The 19,921-nt window shown below is 45.9% G+C and overlaps 8 protein-coding genes across 8 annotated transcripts; 3 read left to right on the plus strand and 5 right to left on the minus strand.

Annotated features, from left to right (window-relative positions):
- Positions 1-506: 506 nt before the first annotated feature.
- EYB26_006205 (uncharacterized protein) lies at positions 507-1,553 on the plus strand (the record flags this gene model as incomplete). Its single annotated transcript, XM_054265481.1, has 5 exons — positions 507-753; positions 818-940; positions 1,001-1,122; positions 1,194-1,278; positions 1,342-1,553. 5 exons carry the CDS (start codon positions 507-509, stop codon positions 1,551-1,553), a joined length of 789 nt encoding a protein of 262 aa, XP_054121456.1.
- An 886-nt stretch (positions 1,554-2,439) lies between these two features.
- EYB26_006206 (uncharacterized protein) lies at positions 2,440-3,783 on the plus strand (the record flags this gene model as incomplete). Its single annotated transcript, XM_054265482.1, has 8 exons — positions 2,440-2,499; positions 2,554-2,685; positions 2,744-3,064; positions 3,123-3,190; positions 3,248-3,300; positions 3,357-3,386; positions 3,440-3,458; positions 3,606-3,783. The coding sequence occupies 8 exons, from the start codon at positions 2,440-2,442 to the stop codon at positions 3,781-3,783; spliced, it is 861 nt and encodes a 286-aa protein (XP_054121457.1).
- Positions 3,784-3,946: 163 nt separating this feature from the next.
- On the minus strand, positions 3,947-5,152 carry EYB26_006207 (uncharacterized protein; the record flags this gene model as incomplete). Its single annotated transcript, XM_054265483.1, has 4 exons — positions 3,947-4,170; positions 4,224-4,363; positions 4,421-4,725; positions 4,787-5,152. 4 exons carry the CDS (start codon positions 5,150-5,152, stop codon positions 3,947-3,949), a joined length of 1,035 nt encoding a protein of 344 aa, XP_054121458.1.
- Positions 5,153-5,882: 730 nt separating this feature from the next.
- Positions 5,883-6,173, minus strand: EYB26_006208 (uncharacterized protein; the record flags this gene model as incomplete). Its single annotated transcript, XM_054265484.1, has 1 exon — positions 5,883-6,173. The coding sequence occupies one exon, from the start codon at positions 6,171-6,173 to the stop codon at positions 5,883-5,885; it is 291 nt and encodes a 96-aa protein (XP_054121459.1).
- Positions 6,174-9,193: 3,020 nt separating this feature from the next.
- Positions 9,194-10,063, plus strand: EYB26_006209 (uncharacterized protein; the record flags this gene model as incomplete). Its single annotated transcript, XM_054265485.1, has 1 exon — positions 9,194-10,063. One exon carries the CDS (start codon positions 9,194-9,196, stop codon positions 10,061-10,063), a length of 870 nt encoding a protein of 289 aa, XP_054121460.1.
- Positions 10,064-10,740: 677 nt separating this feature from the next.
- On the minus strand, positions 10,741-12,775 carry EYB26_006210 (uncharacterized protein; the record flags this gene model as incomplete). The annotated part of the gene is made up of 4 exons (XM_054265486.1): positions 10,741-12,088; positions 12,146-12,477; positions 12,545-12,652; positions 12,713-12,775. The coding sequence occupies 4 exons, from the start codon at positions 12,773-12,775 to the stop codon at positions 10,741-10,743; spliced, it is 1,851 nt and encodes a 616-aa protein (XP_054121461.1).
- Positions 12,776-14,579: 1,804 nt separating this feature from the next.
- Positions 14,580-15,752, minus strand: EYB26_006211 (uncharacterized protein; the record flags this gene model as incomplete). Its single annotated transcript, XM_054265487.1, has 5 exons — positions 14,580-14,626; positions 14,705-15,031; positions 15,087-15,239; positions 15,296-15,429; positions 15,514-15,752. The coding sequence occupies 5 exons, from the start codon at positions 15,750-15,752 to the stop codon at positions 14,580-14,582; spliced, it is 900 nt and encodes a 299-aa protein (XP_054121462.1).
- Positions 15,753-16,864: 1,112 nt separating this feature from the next.
- Positions 16,865-17,459, minus strand: EYB26_006212 (uncharacterized protein; the record flags this gene model as incomplete). The annotated part of the gene is made up of 2 exons (XM_054265488.1): positions 16,865-16,912; positions 17,004-17,459. The coding sequence occupies 2 exons, from the start codon at positions 17,457-17,459 to the stop codon at positions 16,865-16,867; spliced, it is 504 nt and encodes a 167-aa protein (XP_054121463.1).
- Positions 17,460-19,921: the final 2,462 nt, after the last annotated feature.

The following is a 19,921-nucleotide window of genomic DNA, read 5'->3' on the forward strand; positions in this document are numbered from 1 at the left end:
AGCCTCATAGACCGTATTCCATAACCTTCCAGAAGCGCGTACATGTCTCTTACGAACACGAGTCCTTACAACGGTCCTGCATCCACAAGCCACAAGCTACAAGCTGCTGAAGAGACTTTGCCGAAAATAATACGAGACATACCGGGCAAGCCGCCTTTCCAGCAGCCCCAACAATGTCAGCCTTCAGCGGTTGATTATACGATGCTATTCGTGTGTAGATCGATGTAAGGCACCCTTTTTGCTTTTTACTGGCGATTTCAGCTGAGTGACGGCGGCAACATTACATCGTTAAGGAATATGGATATAGCTTTTGGGACGCCTTAATGAATATTCTGAAATACTTACTCATTGTCCTACCAAGGGATTCTGGCATCCGACATGTCCCCGTTCAAGCTACTGTGACGTACTCTGCGTATATAGCCATTGAATACTACACTGTACGGCAGTATTTTGAAAAACGCGAAAACTTGAATTGAAATAGCGAAATAGCTTTTGTGAAAGTCACAATGACGAACTGCCCAGAGGACGAGATAGGGCTGCTTTCAAGCTGCCCGAATTGTGAAAAACAACCGGTCAACAAACCTCCTCATCGAACTAGAGCTTACTGGACAGTCACAGCATTGGCTCACACGGGGTTCTTCCTCCTCACGCTATTATTCTTCAATATTTTTGTTAATTTGAAGAATCCGCTCAAGCAGCCGGTTCAACCTTCACCTATCGACCACGATAAACATCTCATTGGCACTTTTGCTTGTGAGTTCCTTATTGTACCTTCTAGCTATAGTTAAGAATAAGATCCATCAGCTGACAACTGTAGCTCCCATGAACAATCATGCTTCCTACAAAATCGAATCTCACACTCCCGATGATTGGAATGCTCATCTACTCTTTGGTGAACCCAGCTATGAATCGGATATTGCCTGGAATAAACTCATACGACGTGAGCCTTCTCGCAACACAGATGAAAATTTCTGTCTTACTGAGCTAACGGTCTCAACAGCAAGATCATTTCGTCTCCACCACGATGAAGCTATACGTTTGAACCTTACAGATAGTATTTTGGCACAGCCGGGGGAAGACTTTGCAACTGAGCTGGGCATCATACATAACCTGCATTGTCTGGTGCGTATTTCAATATTGGCCCTTGCTTGTCAAACTTGTACTCTTGTCAGTCAACTTACAGTCAGATATAGAGACGTATACGCCAGATGCTATACCCCGATTATTACTACCCAGACTCCCCTGCAGAGGAGCTGGAATACAATCGGGTCCATGGCTGTAAGATCCTGAATTTCTCTTGGATTTCCAACTTCAGCTCGAATGATAGTTGACGCAATCTAGTCCACTGTCTTGAATCAATCAGATCGTCAATGCTCTGCTATCCCGACCTGAATCCGCATCCATATTTTTGGTCTGATAATAAGTACCATCCAGTCACAGTTAGTGCAAAAGTGACGCGCCAATGTGTGGACTGGGAGGGCCTGGTGCCGTTACTGGAGACACGCAATATTGACCCTAAGGAGCTGATGCATAATACCGGCCCACCAACGTAATGCAATAGAATATGAGGGAGACGACCATTTAAGATTAGATTTAGTGGATGTATAGTACTTTTTCAACCCCAATTATCAATGTTTTAATGAGAGTGCTGAAAATATGCGAAGCTGAGTCATCAGTTCATGGGAGTGTAGTGGACCTCGATCATTGCGGTAAATACGAAAGATGTTATTCTAATGGGCTATGTACCATGAGATCTACAGATCTACAACAGGTGAGTGGCTTTGTCCAGCCGTCTTGCTAATCATCATCGTAGTTTTGCGTACAAAAAAGATGATTGGTAGCAACGTATATGGACTAAGGAGTAAGGTAGGGCTTAGCTCGGTAACTATTGGCCGTTGAGGATCAGGCCTCCTGCAGGGTAGTCGTTCGGAATGCAATATCCCTGCAGCCTGCCAACCTGTAAAGAGTGAGTATTGTACTAGGTAAATCGACCGGAAGGATAACTGGAAAGAGACATCAACGCTGTGGCAGTGGATGATGGGTGGTAGGGTGCTTGTTCACATAGGCCGACAAACTGGCCCCGGTGTAACGCAAGCAAAAATCCTTGAGCAACCACTACCACGAGAAAATCAGTTGGAAGTTGACGACCGCCTTGAACATGAATGCCATTTCCAGGTCACATGTCTCAAATTCGTCGTTTTTACCAGATCGATCGAAGTGACACATTCCAAGGTTGATGTGTGGTGATTGCTTCTCAGTTGATAACCCATGTCAATTTTCTAATCTACCTCAATTCTCCTATTGCTCATGACTTGCTTGTCAATGTTATAATTATTAAGCTAAGACATGGCGTCTGTTCAAGTTCTGCCACCTCTACTATGGACAGCAGGGACAATATGGCCGCCCGTATGTCTCGGGATTGTACTCGGTCGTTTCGCGATGAGGAGGTCGCAACGGGCTAGATACGGATCAGATGACTGGGTTATGATCCCAGCACTAGTATGAACTTCACCAATGCTTTGCTGTTGTGGAAAAAAGTAGTAACAGCGACAGGTCCTTGTCTTCGGCATGGCGGCGACGATACTAGCAGGAGTGGCACAGAACGCTTTAGGGCATCTAACGCCGAAGCCAACGCCAGGCAGCGAATTGACCGCTACAAGCCCACAACAAACAGTGACGAGAAAGGTTAGAAAAGATCTAATCCGCAGGATTATAAACGCAAAGCTGACGAAACTGTTCATAGGCGTATATGGCCATCACGCTTCTGCAAACCGCGGCCTTGACTTTCATCAAAATTAGCTGTATGCTGTTCTACCACCGCATCTTCCGCACCGCATCCTCCGTGGCCAATTTCCTAATATATGCGATAATCGGATTGATTTCGATCTGGGGAGTCGGATTCTTTTTCAGTTTCCTCTTCGCATGTAACATGCATTTCGATTTCTTTTGGACAAATCTGGAGAATCAGCTCAAATGCCCGGCTGACTTCAACAAAATCAACTTGTCACTTTCTGTTTCGGATGTCATGATGGATTTTCTCATATTAATATTTCCTATTCCATGGGTAGGGAGAGTTCTTAATAGATGCCGACGTTGTCAAAAATATGCTGATAAGATGACAGATCTTGAGAATGCAGATGTCGCTGGGCAAGAAAATGCTAGTTTTGAGTATTTTCACTTTGGGTGGTCTGTATGGACAATATTTGGTCCCCAGATTACAAAAGAATCCGCTAACTGAGTATATCAGCGCCGTCGCGGCTTCGATAACACGCCTGGTGATTATAGTAGAAGAGTTAAATAGTATGACTTCTTCTGTCATTTCTCATCGTTTCAATATGTCCTAACTCATAAACCAGTCGAGTTTGAGGCAACGGCAGATGAAGACTGTAAGCTGACCAAATCACTCACGACAAAATTTTTGATTTTGACGGATTTTTAGTTGTGTCCACCGCTGGCCTGTACTTCATGTTTAATGAAGCGTGCCTAGCCCTAATCGCCGTCTGTCTGCCGTCCTTATCCGGGCTGCGCAACAGATAGGCAATGCAGCGCCTCATCGACAATTTTCGATCGATATTCTCTAATTTGTCGTTAAACTCCAATCACAGAAACGAAGGAGGAGGTAGCAACAATTCGAGCAACAAGCCCGGTACACCGATTCCTCTAGAGCTCATGCCGTCCAAGGGTGAAGCGACCCCAATAGAAAATGTCGATTTGGAAATGCAACCTTCACGGAAAAATGACAGACAAAATGTTATGATTACGAGCAGTATAGAAAGCGGCTGAGCTTGAACCGATTTGTTGCTTCCAATATCTATCCATGGTCTAGGATTTTAACCAGGGTTATCTAGACTTCCAGCCAAAGGCTGCGAAGCAAAGTTCAATCATCAGAAAATGCACCCGAGAAAACCAGTCAAAATATCGAGCTCTCCCATTTCAAGTCAGATACTCAATCACGAATCTGCGTGACCCGAAACATTTCCTCAGAATAGGATGTAAAAGTCACTGGTTTGTACACCTGTTTACCATGTGCTGCAACTAGGGAAGCCTGCGGCTCGATAATTCCATCTAATGTTGGCACCAGGAAGTAGGGGATCGAGTACCGAGCTGGAGTTTCTTCGCCGTGATCTTTGCCTGAGATGACCACTCGATGCAGAGCTGAAGGATAAAATCCTGCTAGGAAGTTAGCATAGTGTCGAATATACGGAGAGGATAAGACTTTTTACCATTGGAAATGCGTTGAAACATGTCACCGATGTTCATGTACACTACGCCTTCTTTGGGTGTCGCTGGAACAAAGTCACCAGTCTGGCGATTCTGAAACTCTAATCCTCCATGAGCATCTTGGTAGAGGAGGGTGAAAGCGCTGCTAAAGCTTTAGCCCAGGGAGTTCGCTTTTCACAAAAGACATAGGGTGACTGACCTCCAATCGGTATGGACCCCAAGACGACCAATGTCCTTCTCCTTGGAAAGCATCTCACTAGAAATAGATGGATAGTGAAGCAATCGCAGCTGGTTATCATGGCCGGTATGCAGAGCTCGGACAGCCTCGGCTTCCTGCTCCTCAAGATTCAAACTCATGATCAACGCGTTAAGAATTGCGTTTGTCGTCTTGTTCAACTCCCAGTATAGGTGGGTTGTGAAAACTCGAAACTCAGGCAAAACATCATCAGGAAGCCAAATGTTGTATTGAATGAGATTATCTTCACTGCCAATTTCGTAGCTCTCCTAATAGTAGCATTAGATTAAGTAATAGAAAATTGCTAAGAAATAGAGGAGAAACGCCAACTTTGTAGTCTGTCAAGCTCAGCTCCGCATTCTCTTCAGTGTCGTTTCCTGATTCATGGGCCGTCTTTGCATATCCTTTCTCTCTACCAATAGCAGAGTAGCCACGATGAGGTACAGTGCCATCTGGATGTGGAGCTTTCATCTTGTCTTCGTAGGGAAGGTCAAAGAATGTCTTAGATGTCTGAAAGGCCTTCCCAAGCAGTTCTGGGGGCACGCCATGACCAATGATGCCTACATATCCGTTTCCCTGAAGCTTATCTGCAAGATCCTTGGCCGCTTTCTGTCGTGATTCGCGATTGGTTGCATCGCTGGAAGTGAAAGGCGAGAGATCCACGATGGGAATTGAAAGATCCACGCTTGAACTCATGGCGATGTCTGAGTGTATTAAGAAAGCGAGATGCTTGAGAAGTTATTTGAAAGGCTTGAAAAGTGATGAGAAGATTGACTTGCTGCAAACATTGCAGGAGCTGAGGGGAGGGCGGGCTATTTATTGTGCTTTGTGCCCCCTCCTTCGTTGATGAGCAGCAACACCTGACCAATGAGCTCTTAGGCTTAGGTGATTGTTTGACAGGATAATCCCATCGTTTTTTTCTCCAGCATACTTCAATATGACCAAGTCAGAAGATGAATTTCGAAATTAATTCGAAACGCTTCTCAGCTGATCAAGTTTGAGAGCCATAGTAGCCCTGTTTTCTGGAATAGGGTTAGGGTTCCAAGATTATAATATTGCCCCTATCGGGATTCTGCAATATAATACTGCAAATAATTTTGAAGCCCCAGCCTTGTTAGATGGATAAATAAGCCTTGCTTAATGAAACAATGTTGTCATTATAATGTAGCATGTGTGTACTGGGCATGTCTAACCTAAGTACATGAGTCAGAAGAAGAGAAGGGAAAAAAGGGAAGCAAATCCGTAGCAAAGTTGAATACATAAAAGAAACATTGGTAGTTAACCAAGCTTGGTTACCCTTATCTGATAACATATTATAACTCCTTAAACACCCTGATGTGCCAGCACCCAATGCCCTAAATCGAAATTGTTGCTCGTAAATATGTTGAAGATATTCAAAGCCACTACCCCATATCGTAGGAAAGATTCATGCATAGTGATAAGAACTCTCCTCATCAGTCATCTTCGAGTTCCTACTTGCCTTTTTTGCCTCCTGACTGGCAACAAACATGCCTAATCGAGTGCGGTATCGAACCTGCCGCATATAATTCACTTGATCCTGACCAGGTTCTTGGGCTCCGGGAAAACTCATAGACCCGCCCTTGAACATTCGATAGAAGCCCCATCCCATGGAGGCGAGAAAGGCGGTGCCGATGATGACGAGGAAGACGACCAGGTTGACCATGCCAACGCTGAGGCCACCGATTTGATCCGACATTTTTGCGGTTGCGGTTGATGTTTAGGGATAGGTTTTGATGGTAACTCGTAGTCTGATTCCTTGGAGGAATAATGATGTTTGTTGTACTGGCTGGTGGCGTGCTCTCTTCTTTGCGCTTGTTGTGAAAGAAGAAATAGGAAGCCCTTGGGATGACAAGCGAGTGGCAGAGAGCAAGGCAATGAATGATGAGTAGTGCTCTTTAAATATACTGTCAAGCCCTATGAGTTGAATTGCTAGACGTCTCCTTTGGAGAATATTGATGGTGATTTCGCAGAAAAAGGATCGAACGAGGACAAACGTGTTGCTCAGAGGCTTTTGGGTGCAAGCGAAGGACTGGCGCTTATATTATAAGTACTGCCGTATATAGAAATGTAAATCAACGAATGTATGTTGTGTATTTCTGGATATTGTATTAATAAAGATTTTTTTATTGATGGAATTGAGGAAGCAGGGCGATGAAGAAGAGAAAATTTCAGCGCCAGAACTGAAGAGGAGGACAACATGACTACTTATTACAAATGCTTAATACAAGCCCTGGACTTGATTAGTATATCAAACCAACGATTTCAAGCCACACATTCTGGACCTCTACCTTCGACCCTTGTGTTTCACCCATAACATGCAAATTACTACACACTGCTCACCAATCAGCCAACGAGCAACGGCCGAACGAGCCACATTCTAGACACATGAGCTGAAAACGAGAGGGGCACTAAAGTAGGGGAAGGGGTAGAATACCCACGGCTTAACACAGTAAAAGTGGGATTGAAGTGTTCTGTCCGACAGTTTTGCTGCAGAGAGTCAGAAAAATGAGAGAAAGTCAAGAAATTAGGGTATCAACAGGCACGCTTGGCTCTAACCTAATTGGGACATAGACTGCCAAAACGGGTATGGCTTACGAGGAAGTGATGTCATAAAGCGAGCGGACCAATAAGAACGTCGACAAGCAGCTCCAAATCAGCCAATCAGCAGCGGATCCGAGCCTTGTATGATGATTAAATTTATTTACCATGCACTAAGCCGTATTAGGTCTAGCTCCACATGGATTAAGAATCCGTATGGTTTAAAAATAACCAAACAGCCTCTTCTTTCTTCTTGCACGAACTGATAAGTTCAATTGGGTTGGCATGTTTTCAGGAGACATGTATGATACGCGTCCTATTGTGTATTTGATTTTGGGCCACTTAATCTGTTTCGAAATGGGAAGTTGTTCAAGCGGACTGCCTTGGCGCGGGTATATTCATCCTTGATCCTTTTGTTGCATTAGGAATCAATCGAGGTGAACGCGTGAGCTAGATAGAACTGAATGGTAGGTTAAGGTGAGTGCCGTGCATGGATAGGACTCCTGGGGTGACTCCTGGACTGAATTTCTATTAGCTCAATTCTGTCTAAGCTGTCTGAGTTGCATACCTAGCACTCGGTGTGAAGTATGTACCCTCGAAAAGGGAATAGTGCTGTTGCGTCCATATGATGTCGTAGAGTACCTAGTGCCAAGTAGATTTATTGACATGCTCGGACGCCTAGTCTAGGTTGTCATTCAGAGGTGGATCGTTCCAAGGTTCCGCTGCTCTGAACAGTTGACCTCTCCCAGGTTTGAGTATCCGGCAGTGTCTCGTTTCTCTTTCTTTGCTCTGAGTATCTAAAGTACTCGGAGACAAAATTTCCCCCCACAAAATGGGATTCCAACATCCATATCCTTCCTAGGTATATCAGACGACCTTGGACTTCTCAGATTCACAGGAGACGTTTAGTGCCAACGAACTGATCGCTCAAGAGATAATAAGATCGTATTGCACCTCAATCAACCCATAGACCTGCTATTCAGGCCATGAATACGTCACACGTGCCTCCGAACCCTGTCTGTGTCGCAGGTCACATATCGGGGTAAGTCGAACTACGCTAGTAAAGACATCGACAATTGGCAGTTTCCTTGCTAATGACCTCGGGCTATGGATATACTGACAGAAGTTTTATCATAGCAGCTACCTCGCTGTTCGCATTTCACCAATGCACCCGAGTTTGTGTACTTGACCCTAGTCAGAAACAACCATGAAACGGACAGTGACTTTGGCTGAATTCAAGGATAAAGGCTTCTGGCCATCCTGGCCATCTGTAGGCTCCCTGAAGGTACAGCTCTGAGCAAGGGTGTTTACATCTCACGAAAGGGTTATATATCTTCGTACTTGGATTTACGCCCTATTTCATTTCATACAATAGAGGGATAACTTCTTGTGTTGACGAAGGGGGTGAACACTGCGACTGTCGTCAATCGATCGAATTACCATTCTGCAAGGTGTTAATAGCAGCGACCGTCACGTGGCTGATGTTTATTCTTTGCGATCTTGGTCCACGAACTATTCATTTTTCGTCACGCGCCGTACTCCTTGACATCGGAAGAAACATCCGCATCGGCATGGAAATCGAGACCATTCTGGAGTCTAGAACAGACATGTCCTGATACATCTTCAAATGGAAATAACGGCGTTATCTATTAAGTTGCTCGTTTATGCAAAAGAAAATGCAACGTGATGCCATTTATTGAATGGATATCCGAACCGGTGAGACTGTCAAGTTCTTTTGTATCAAGAGGCTCTTCTGTATTCAGGGCATCACGTTTGAAATCGGCCGATGCGGACCATATTATGGTCATCTAGACCCCGGACTTTGTATATGGAAGTAAGTGCTCTTTACCTAGGCAACATTAATGAAATTCATTTTCACATTCCAAGCTGATTGGAATGAACATGTGAGTGGACCAACAGTTGCTCGGATATCCCCCACCTCGTTCTTAGGTTCCGGGTTCCTCTCCGTACAATGTCCGAGCCATTATAAATACATGAATGATTCCTCGGGAGATGGATAAGATTTTAGAAATACTTTTTTTGTATAATTTCATTGAGGAATACTCTCACTTCTCAAAATATAGCACTCACGATCTTGGTACCCGAGATTCACCTCAACCCGATCTAGATTCTATAGTTACATCTCTACCACATTCTATACACAAAATATTCGCGAATATGGCCCCCCCGGCCCCAGAAGTTATTGCTTTCACTTCTACCGTCCATCATGACACCTACCCCGCCGTTGCAAAGGCCTCACAACAAGGCCGAACGGTCTTCATAACAGGCGCATCCAAGGGCATTGGTCGAGCAACAGCCATCTCATTCGCCAAAGCCGGCGCAGAAACAATCATCATTGCCGCGCGAAGCAACCTATCCAGCGTCGAGACCGAGATACTCGCCGCCGCAAAGGAAGTTGGCGCAACACCTCGTGTCATCAAATTAGTTATTGATGTCGTGGATGAAAAGAGCGTTGCGGAAGCTGCAGCCGAGATCGAAAAGACCGTCGGAAAAGTGGATATTCTCATCAACAACGCGGGGTATCTCGAAAAGTGGCACCCAATTAGCGAAAGTGACCCCATTGAGTGGTGGAAGACATGCGAAGTCAACCTCAAGGGGTTGTACCTCGTGACTCGCGCCATGCTCCCCTTGGTTCTGAAAAGCGAGGCGAAGACCATCGTTAACCTAAGCTCTATCGCCGCTCACATAGTTGCTCGCGGCGCATCCTCATATCAAATCTCGAAATTGGCTGTAATCAGATTTACCGAATTTATTGTCGAGGAATACGGTGAACAGGGTGTCGTGGCTATCGCTGTGCATCCTGGTGCTGTCCCCACCGACCTGTCGTCGAACATGCCGGACTTCATGCATCAAGTGCTCGTTGACACACCTGAGTTGGCGGGTGATGTTCTGGCATGGTTGACGCAGGAGAGGCCGCAGTGGTTGAATGGTCGGTACCTTAGCGTGACTTGGGATATGCCGGAATTGTTTGCACGAAAGGATGAGATTGTGGAGGGGGACAAGTTGAAAGTGAGAATGGTTATTTAGGGATCGCAACGTAGTTAACTCATGTGCTATACTTAGAGGGTATAATTGGCTTCTTTACTCTTGGACACCGTAGGCATCATGAATATATATCCGTTCGATCGCTTCGAGCATCAACTACTACCTATCTCCGACTTTAATATTGCATCTAAACAGACTAGGGACACAAAGGGGACGCTTGACCAAACTAGTCACTGCATGTATTCAAGTACAATGAGGTAAGTTGGGAAATAAACATCACCAAGGAACAGGAAATCTTTTCAATGTAATGCCAGAATATATTTTCTCGTTGGTACTCGTGTGGTGCTCATTGTCGCACAGCAAATCCATGTTGATGGAAGGTTAGGGCTTGGTCGACCCAGCCCTAGCCCTAACTCGTGTCCTGATACGGATTGCTCGTTCATCGTCAAATAGACGAACTTCTCAATCTGGGAGATTGGCAATGAAAAGAGAGAAAGGAAATATGAAAGTGAATCAAATCTTAAAAATATTTAGAAAATATTATATGTAAAGTATATAGGGATATCTGCCACCCAAACGCCTTTACCAATTCCCAATCCGGTCCCAGAGTCAATTCACATAAACCAATGACACATTGAGAAGGAAAAAAAAAGTCTTTGAAAGAAAGTCCTATAATAAAAGTTTAAAAATGAAAAGACGCATCAAAGAATGAATAAGTCTTAAAACCTTCTTGTCGGTAACCGATGTACGGATCTCGTCCTCCGCACCGCATACCGACTACTCTCACCCAACCGACCCAAAGCAAGACTCTCAAGAGTCCTCTCCTTCTCATTGAAAAAGTCACTGCACACACGTCCCGTAGGCCGTCCCTTTTGTTGTACAGATGGAATCAAGAAATGAGTCACAATCGATCCGACGATCATGGCGGCACTGAAAACCACCAGAATCCAGCCGTAGCGCACAGTGCTACTGACTGCCGTTGATGTACTACCGATGTTGTAGTAGACTGTGAAAAGCTCGACCAGAATCGAACCTATTTTCCCCGATGCGGCGCTTATACCGTGGCAGGTTGCGCGGTAGCGGGTTGGGAAGAGTTCGGCGGGGAGCATGTATGTCGTCGCGTTGGGACCAAAGTTGAATAGCATCTGGCCGATAATGTACAACACAATGGCGACTGGTCCTTCCTTGTGGACTGTAATGAACATAACACCCATGGCAATAAACATACACGCCAATGCCAAAAAGCCAAACTTTTGCAAATGCACGCGATTGAGTTTTGGCGCAAATGCAATTAACAGCGCTCCTCCACAGACACTGCCCGCGTTCAGGATCACCATTGCCTCGACAGATGTCTGCAGGAATGATGAATAGATATTTTCGTTGGGATCACTTGTAGTTTTCCATGATGGAGAAGGCCCGTGAATATCCAAATTACCCCATGTCTTTGCCAAAAACTGTGGGTTTGATAGTTGGATACCATAGAACCCGAAATCGAGTAGCATCCATGCAAGAGATGTACCGAGTAATGTTCGCCAGTTGCCTTCTTTCCAGAAATAGTAGACCACATCGTCCCACACAACGCGCCAGTGGGATTGGAAAGTTGGTGGGTGTAGGGTGTACTCCGTGTTGGGTGTGATGCTGCCCGCCTCGTCGAATGATGGGCTACCACTGGCGCTTGCATAAGAGGAGAAAGACGCAGCTTTGGGTAATGTCGTACCATCCCAGGGTGCATCGAATTCACTACCCATTTCGACATGTTGTTGGTCTGATCCAAATAAGGTGGTGGCGTCGAACTCGGCTTTGATGGGATCATTGTCGATATCGAGCAAGTAACGCGGGGTTTCGGGAATCGCGAATCGGAACAGAGATGCAACCACACCGGGGATGACGCCGATGCCAATGACCCATCGCCACATAATGTCGACTGCGCGGACGGTGTCTGTGTTGATTCGGCTCCTGGTTGCGGCGACCACGATGAGGGCGACTAGGTTACCAGCCAATTGACCAAGCGGCTGCATGAAGAAGACCGAAGCCAACATGCGGGCACGATGTTTAGTCGGTGCGAATCTGAATTTTCGTCAGTATATCACGTCTCTTGGTTCAACCAGATGAAGGTAGGCTCACTCCGATGTAATGACAGCACTCAACGGATAATCAGCGCCGACAGCAACACCAGTTGCAATACGCCACCAAATCAACCACGCATAAATACTCATACTATTGTTCGCGCCGGTGGAAGCCATCGTCACGCCGAGCGTAGACACAATCAATAGCACCAATTCAACACCGTACATTTTCTTCCTGCCCCGTTTATCGGCCAAAAATCCGAAAGCGACTTGACCGACGACCGTGCCGGCGAGTGTTGCGATGTTGATGAACGTTGTTTTTGACGAACCCGGTTCATTGTGCCAGTATACATATGAGATCATAGGGAGGGCGATATTACTCGCGAATAACTATCATCAAAAAGCAGCATTAGCGATTGTTTATTTTAAATATAGGCTACTGATACAAGAAACTCACGGTGTATCCGTCCAGGAAGAAACCGACACCAGCAACTAAAACAACCACCCATTGATAATTTTGACGGTCGATTGTTTCATAGATTTGTTGCATGCGCACATAGCGATCCTTTTTTTGTTCGAATTGTGTTAGTATTCATTTCCGGTGGGCGGACGAAAATAAGCATACAGTTTCATGGTCAAAATCACGGGCTCTGTCGGTTTTGTATAACCGATGCATCATTCGGCCCATGATGGGCAACCTCGCTCGTTTTTCGCTTTGACTACTTTGAATTTATGACAGAGGATATATATAATGACAGCTCACGAATAAATAGCGAGTTTTCGAATCGACACAACAGTGAATGTACTGGAGATATTCCAAGTAAAGAGCGAAGCGAGAGGGGAAGAGGAGAGGAATGAGGACGTGAAATCTCGACTCAGATCGCCACCATCACTCTGGTTGGCAAAGTAGTAATAAGTACGGAGTACGCAGTACGACAAGAATAATTAAACATGCAGCTAGACAGGCACCTAGTCGATGTTATATGTACCGTGCCACATAAGTCTTGCCATTAGCCCATGCGACGAGATAGTCTATGCTATAGTGTATTAGGGTTCTCGCCATCGAGTAGCCCGCAGTCGGGCCATGCCAAATGCTCCAACCGGTGCCAGACCTCATTGCAGACGGATTTTATTGGCCCTGGAAAAGCATTTTGCGATTTTTCGTTGATGCTCATTCGTTCGTTCCGGAAGTGGGTAAAATTTTGCGTGAATATGCTAGATTAAAAAGAAAAGTGCATGATCCGTGTTCCTGGTATGGGCTCCATATGGCATACATTAATTCGTATCAATAGTGCTCCGTAATAGACTATAGTTAGTCCTGGGTAATAATTATATTTGTTCGATCGATTCGTCCCCGTGCAAGACTGCATGTAAGACTGGCCGAATCCTTCCCAGATCCACCCCTGCAGACGCGATGTTACTCAATACTATCTATCATATTGCTCCGTCGACCCAGCGCCCTGAAAGCGTGGCTCATCCTACTATCGATCGATCACCTCGGTACATGGCTGGAGACTAAGTTAGGTACTTTGTCGACACGAACACCAGAACCCGCTTATACTCCGTCGATGGAGACAATACTGTGCAAAGGCCATTACCATTACGAGATGCGACGAGAAGGGCAAAAAGAAAAGGCGAAGGCAAAAAAGTGGCTGGCCCCAGACGCTGGAGGCCTTTTGCACCACGGAGACTTTGCCCTCGCTACACGTGCGGACTGCGTTGCCCTCCGCCCGCCAACAGCCGGAACGCACCGCCCTATCAGCTTAGCTCCGTGACCTAACTACACAGCACGCAGAGTAATGGATAAGCCGATTTTACCGCGACCTGCTAGCTTACTACAGAGTATTAAGTTATTAACTTGTTCATCATGTCTTGGTATTCGTGCCTGATTGCGGAGTTCTTCCACTTCCGTTCAGTTGAATTCGCTTAGCTGACGACTCGCTCGGCGGTGGTTCTGTTCTCGACACCCCCGGCCTATGGATGTAAGATTGCATGTCACTCTGTCTACTACGTCGTCGACTCTCTACCCATGTTAGGCATAGCACAGCGCCCACGGAGAAAGTCCTAAGACTAGAACAGTGCCCCCCGCTAAAAGCGCCCACTTGCCCACTGTCCACTTCAGACCCTCGTAACTACGGAGCACATCTTCCATATCACGTCCAAGCTCGAAGCTTAGGTGGTCTGACCATACGGAAGCAATTGCTGGGTGGAACATGTGATGATATATACCATGCCTACGTACGCAGTGTGGATGAACGAACTCGTTGAACCGGAGACGCCTGAGACGACCACTCGACCGAAGCCTGGTAATGATGATGATGATAATAATAATAATAACAATGATAATAAGATTCGTTGCGCGATGGGTATTGGGTTATCTATGAAATGAAAGGAATACGAGAACGCCACGATGCAAGACCAACATCAACCCTAAAACGCCATGCAAATCCCTAAGAAAAGAAGACGGACGGTAACTATAGACTTTCCAGTGTCTACCGCTCGATGTGGTGTGCGATAATTTCGCCAAATCTTTTTCGCTCTGTAGACGATAAAAAAAAAAGATTAGCCATTTGAATTCCGGCCGAAAAAACTTTAATTCGAGAGAACTGAAACTTACCGTCGTCATCCAAAAAGTAAAAATACAACACCTTCATCTCAGCCAGAATCTCAAAGTTCGGCCGCAGATACAGTAGGACCGGTTTGCTGGTCTTTTTTGGTACATCAATCTTGTCGATGCAGTTCAATGGTACGGAAACGTATCGTTTTCGCTCTTTTCGTTGCGAATTGGCGAAGAAGAGGAGTGTTAGTCTCTCGTGCCGGCCGCGCAGTAGGCGTAGATTTTGACTGATGCATTCCTCCCCACGGCCTTTGGATTTAGCCTCGGCGATGCCGGCGATGAAGACGAGTTTTGAGGCCAGGAGGAGTTCCTGGAATCGGACGCAGTCTTGACGCGCGTTAGCAGAGGTCGTAGTTAATGGGTTAGCGGTGACGTGACTCACCATCCCAGTGATCGAAGGTATATGATAGTTGTGTGCTGAATGATGTGTTTGCGGTTTGTACAGTTTGCTCATCGAGAAAAGAAACTCGATGCGGGGTGTCGTCTGATAGACGAGGGTATTCTAAATGCGGGATTGGGAGGCGAGTGCCCGAGACTGTTCATTTGTCAGTATGCAGTAATTTTCTGTAACGTTGAGTCGGCCACACTCACAATCATGTAAAAAGGTGCTATGTGATCCATTCGAGCCGCCGAGGACCAGATGTTTCAGTGTTCCGTTGAGTTCTTTAACGATATCGATATAGGAATATTGCATGCGAAACAAACGAGTCTTTCGGACGAAGGATCTGCAACGGCGCCCCGGACACTTATGTTAGTATGGATCTTCCCTCTTTGTTTTCCCCAAACTCGAATATAGGACAGACACATACATTGTGACGCAAGGACTTAGGTTCACTCGTACAACGTCCACCGGCGGAGCTATCTTCCCTTTATCACTCACGGTAGGTGAGATCGAAGTCGTCGGGCTTGGTGGTGGTTGAAATCTGCTGATAGACAAGAGGCTGGCCTCCGAGTCTTCGGTGGCGGTCGATCCGTAACTCATGTATCTCGTATCACGAAGAGGCCAGTCCGGCCAATCTTCGAAGTCCTGAGAGGCGACTGTATTCATGATCCAAAAAATAATCTCTCGACTAGGCGTCGAGATGTGCAACCATATAACTTTATATATAAGTTTAGGTGATGTAATTCTATAATAAATGTGGCTCGCACCACATAAAAAACAGCGATTTGGAAAGTGGAAACTGTAAAAAAGAGTCGAATCAGGTAGCGCGATATTATGGCATTATCCGCTTGGTTCTGGCGTTTTGACTCGACTGGCTGTGGTTCCTTTTAGTCGGAACACCGTTTCTTGCTTTTTGTTTTTTGTTTCAGGTACCTGAAAATCAATCTGCTCTGAATTTCCGTGAGAGAGGTGAGATTGAATCATCAAGAGGGGAGCAAGCGTTCGAGATCCGAGATGGAGGGCAACGGTCTTGTACTCTGCCCATGGCCTCACTAGTACAGAATTGGGAATAAGAAAATATCCGCCGCCACATCGTAATTGCGTACGTCGTATGAGTGCTGTCTTTGGAATAACTAGAAGGGACAAAAAAGCCATAACTTACTCGGTACGTACTCTGGTTGACCCCGGTGATTTCCCTAGTACGATTTTTCTTGCAGGGGTTAGGTGCCAATAGATTCTGCCATGTAATTTTTGCTTACTAAGCTAATATTTTGTATGGCCACCTTCGGCCAATATTACAGCTTGACATCTAGCCTGCATAGAATCAATCAAATCCTTGAGAAATTGCTCCGGTAAGGCATCCCAAGAAGCGCGTACAACCTCACGTAATCGATCATAAGAAAGCTGCTCATCATTAGGATATTGTTCCTGGATCCAATCCTTCATCCAATTCCATACCGCTTCAATTGGATTAAGATCAGGGGAGAAAGCCGGCCAGTAAATTGGATAGATATTCCGCTCTTGAAGCTCCTTTTTGGTCTCTTTACTCGCATGCCCCGGAGCTCCATCCTGCATAAGTTGGAGATATATTGATTGTTGTCGATTTAAACGAATATATCCATCAATAATGGGTACGGTCCTTTCGCAATAGCTCTCAGAGCCAATTGAGCCCCATTCCTTTTCCCAAAATAGACATGGGCCCTTGATATCTCCATGAAATGAAGCCCAAAACATCCATCCACGTTTCCGGGCTACGGATGTACGTAAGCACGTATCATCTAGCTCTTCACCAGCTTTTCTAGTGACCCAGATTCTTTTATGGAAGCCTGAGGTAACCCACGTCTCATCAGTCCAAAGGATTCGATTCCATTGCTCAATTGTCCAATTAACATGCTCAAGAGCTCATGCTAAACGTACACGTTTATGCTCATCTGATAGAGGAGGCTTTCGTAGGGCTTTGCAACGCGTATATCCTCTCTTTTTAAGTGCTCGAGCCAATGCGGTAGCTCCAATAGGAAGATCAAGCTCACGTATTACCTTATAATAAGGCATACGGCGCGTACGTTTTGAAGAGCTTATCCAATCAATAACCCGGTCAACATCTTCTTCCGAGAGCTTTGGAGTCCTGCCTCGAGCCTTTTTAGGTGTAGCTTGTTGGCTTTGACACGTATATTGAACTTGGTCATGAGTAATATGAAGCTGTGAAGCGATTTGTAGATAGGTAAAACCAGCTTCTCGTAGTGTTAATATGCGAATACGGTCATCCCTATTAAGACGTGTAGAATAGGGCTTCGATTCTCCTCCAGAAGCAGCTTCTCGGGCACCTTCTGGGGCAGCTTCTGGGGCTGTAGTAGGCTCTGGGGTGGTAGGCATATTATTGATTGATTATTTACTCTGTAAATCGCGTCCCGGAGCGCGTACGGATAGGATACTAAAGGTTTAGTAATAAATAAATTAGGCAGGCGGTAAGCCATATTATCCTGACCGCCTAAAGGATCCCAACCCTTGTAAGGCCCACCGTACTAGGGAAATCACCGGGGTCAACCGTAGTACATTGTACAAGGATGGCTGCAAAGGGCACAAGCGAATCACGAGGAGTAACCCCCCAAGACACGATTGCGGGGCTTCGATTGGCTCTTGGGATCCCCACAAGGCGCGGGACTGACAGATCGCCTAGAGCGGCTATAAACATGGACTAACCCCGAAACAGCATAGAGTGTGTGATTCAACTGGAATTGAGACCCACCTGCAAGAAGCACGGGCCTAGTTATTTCCACGCTGTTGGGTTCAATGGGCTGCTTTGCCGCAACGTGCTGGATCGATTGGCTGTCGATAAAAGCTTAGTACGGGACCCACTATGGGAAAAGCCACCCTCCTGCAACAAATTGCAGACTAAATTCCAGACTTGTTCGGAGGAAGTAACAGGTACAGGCAGGTACATAACCGGCTATATACTAACTACTACAGAGCACTCTGTAACAATGTCACCGGCGCTCATGTCCGCGTCAGTCCTAGCTCGTCTCGTAATAGTGCTTGGCACATGATTGTGGTGAGGACACATGCTATTCTTTGATTGCAAGATTATGTAGTATGTTGTTCCGGAGCTCATGACAATCATTTGTGATAGATACACTCCGAGCTCCCTTTGCTCCGGCTACTGTAGGATACTCCGTATGCATGGCTGGGCTCGACCATGGTAGATAACGTTTTCAACGAGTCGATGAAAGGACATGGATCTCGATTCTCGAATGGATTGATTGTATCACGGACAACTCGACGTCTCCGTACTCCGTACCCCGTTACGTATAAGCGTGACTAGTATGTGCTCCATTTCACTGTGGCCTCGCAAATCCAAACCGATAAACTGGGGGGAAGGGTACCAACACGTGGAAAATGGGTTCTTCATGGATGGCGACCGCACCTGACACTCGACGATCAGTCCTTTAGCCTCTGGCGTAAACGCAGCGAATTTATTTTTATGTACTACATAGTACCTACTCCTATAAAGAAGCAAACACGAGGACAGGCAAAATATGTACTACGAGTAAGCCCAACAGACTATCAAAGAGTGGGAACGGACGGGACGCGAAGGATTCCCAACCTGACCCTTCCAGAAGCCTTTGCTTGAAACACGTGGTCCTTAGGGCTATGCCGATGGGACGATGTTACGCTATTTCGCACAAAAGCCTCAGGACTTACTTGCTGTAGGCCAAGGCGCAAACGAGTATGTCACCCTGCATGCTCGCTTGCAAACTGATGTCTTTTGTCCATGAGAGCAATCAGAGATTAGATCTCCATCGGGTCGTCTATGCTCACGTGTGTCATCTACGGCGTTGATTCGGAAATAGGCATCAGCAGACTGCCTACAAAGCTTGAGTTGAGTCGTCTGCGTCAGGCTTTCATCTTCCACACTTTAAAGAATGAGGTGTGAGCGCCAGCCCCGGAGCCCAGATCGCCCACGAATTCGATTCGGAAAGACAAATACCGAGTAACAAGAATAATGGAAACCCAGCTTGAGGCTTATCAATGAAGAATCAATCGAGGCTAACTAACTAATTGCTACTCCGTAACCACCCAAACAGCTCGATATTATGATTATTATCATCCATCCCAGCCTAATAACAAAATCGCCAGTGCACGAACCTCTAGACTATTCTTAAGAAGGAACACGGTATACTTAAAACGTAGTTGCAAGCTAGCTTCTCTCCAGTTCCAAAGAAGGTCAATACGAGCGAGAAAACGATATGCATAAAATGAAAAGAAAAAAGAAAGAAGAAGAAAAAAAAAAAAAAAAAAAAGGCACGCTTTGACCGATTACTCTTAGAACCTAGGTTCCGGTCTCCGAGCCTTGACGATCAAAGTCAGTGCCCGTAAAGCATCTATCCTATCTTACTTACTGCCGTGTTGAGACCAAGCTATAAACGCCTCCAACCTAGAACATTCCTAGAACGCGTCCAAGCTTCTCGATAGTGAGCAATTAAGAATTCATCCTAGCAACACGTGCGCTAATGCCGTGGTTCCTGAATCGTGACGAAAGTCTTGGATAATTGATTTCTTCGCGTTCTGCGCGTGTCTGTTAATATGTTCTCCGTCAGCTTTGAGACTCGAACTTTTCAAGCATTCAACCTTGTGATGAATCCTTTGTCTAATGACTCGTACCGTCGCAACGGCTCGCTTGGCTTACCCGGGTCTGTTGTCTGTGTTTTTCGCTCTTCGGGCATCGAGTTTTCGACCCCATAATCTAAAATACCACGTGCAAGTGGTGACCTTGGAGCCGACTCCCTGCTCGGTGAACACTGAACAGGTGAACCAGAACAACAGGTCGGGACCGCAAT

Source organism: Talaromyces marneffei, chromosome 4 (genome assembly GCF_009556855.1).
Source record: "Talaromyces marneffei chromosome 4, complete sequence".
Taxonomy (NCBI): domain Eukaryota; kingdom Fungi; phylum Ascomycota; class Eurotiomycetes; order Eurotiales; family Trichocomaceae; genus Talaromyces; species Talaromyces marneffei.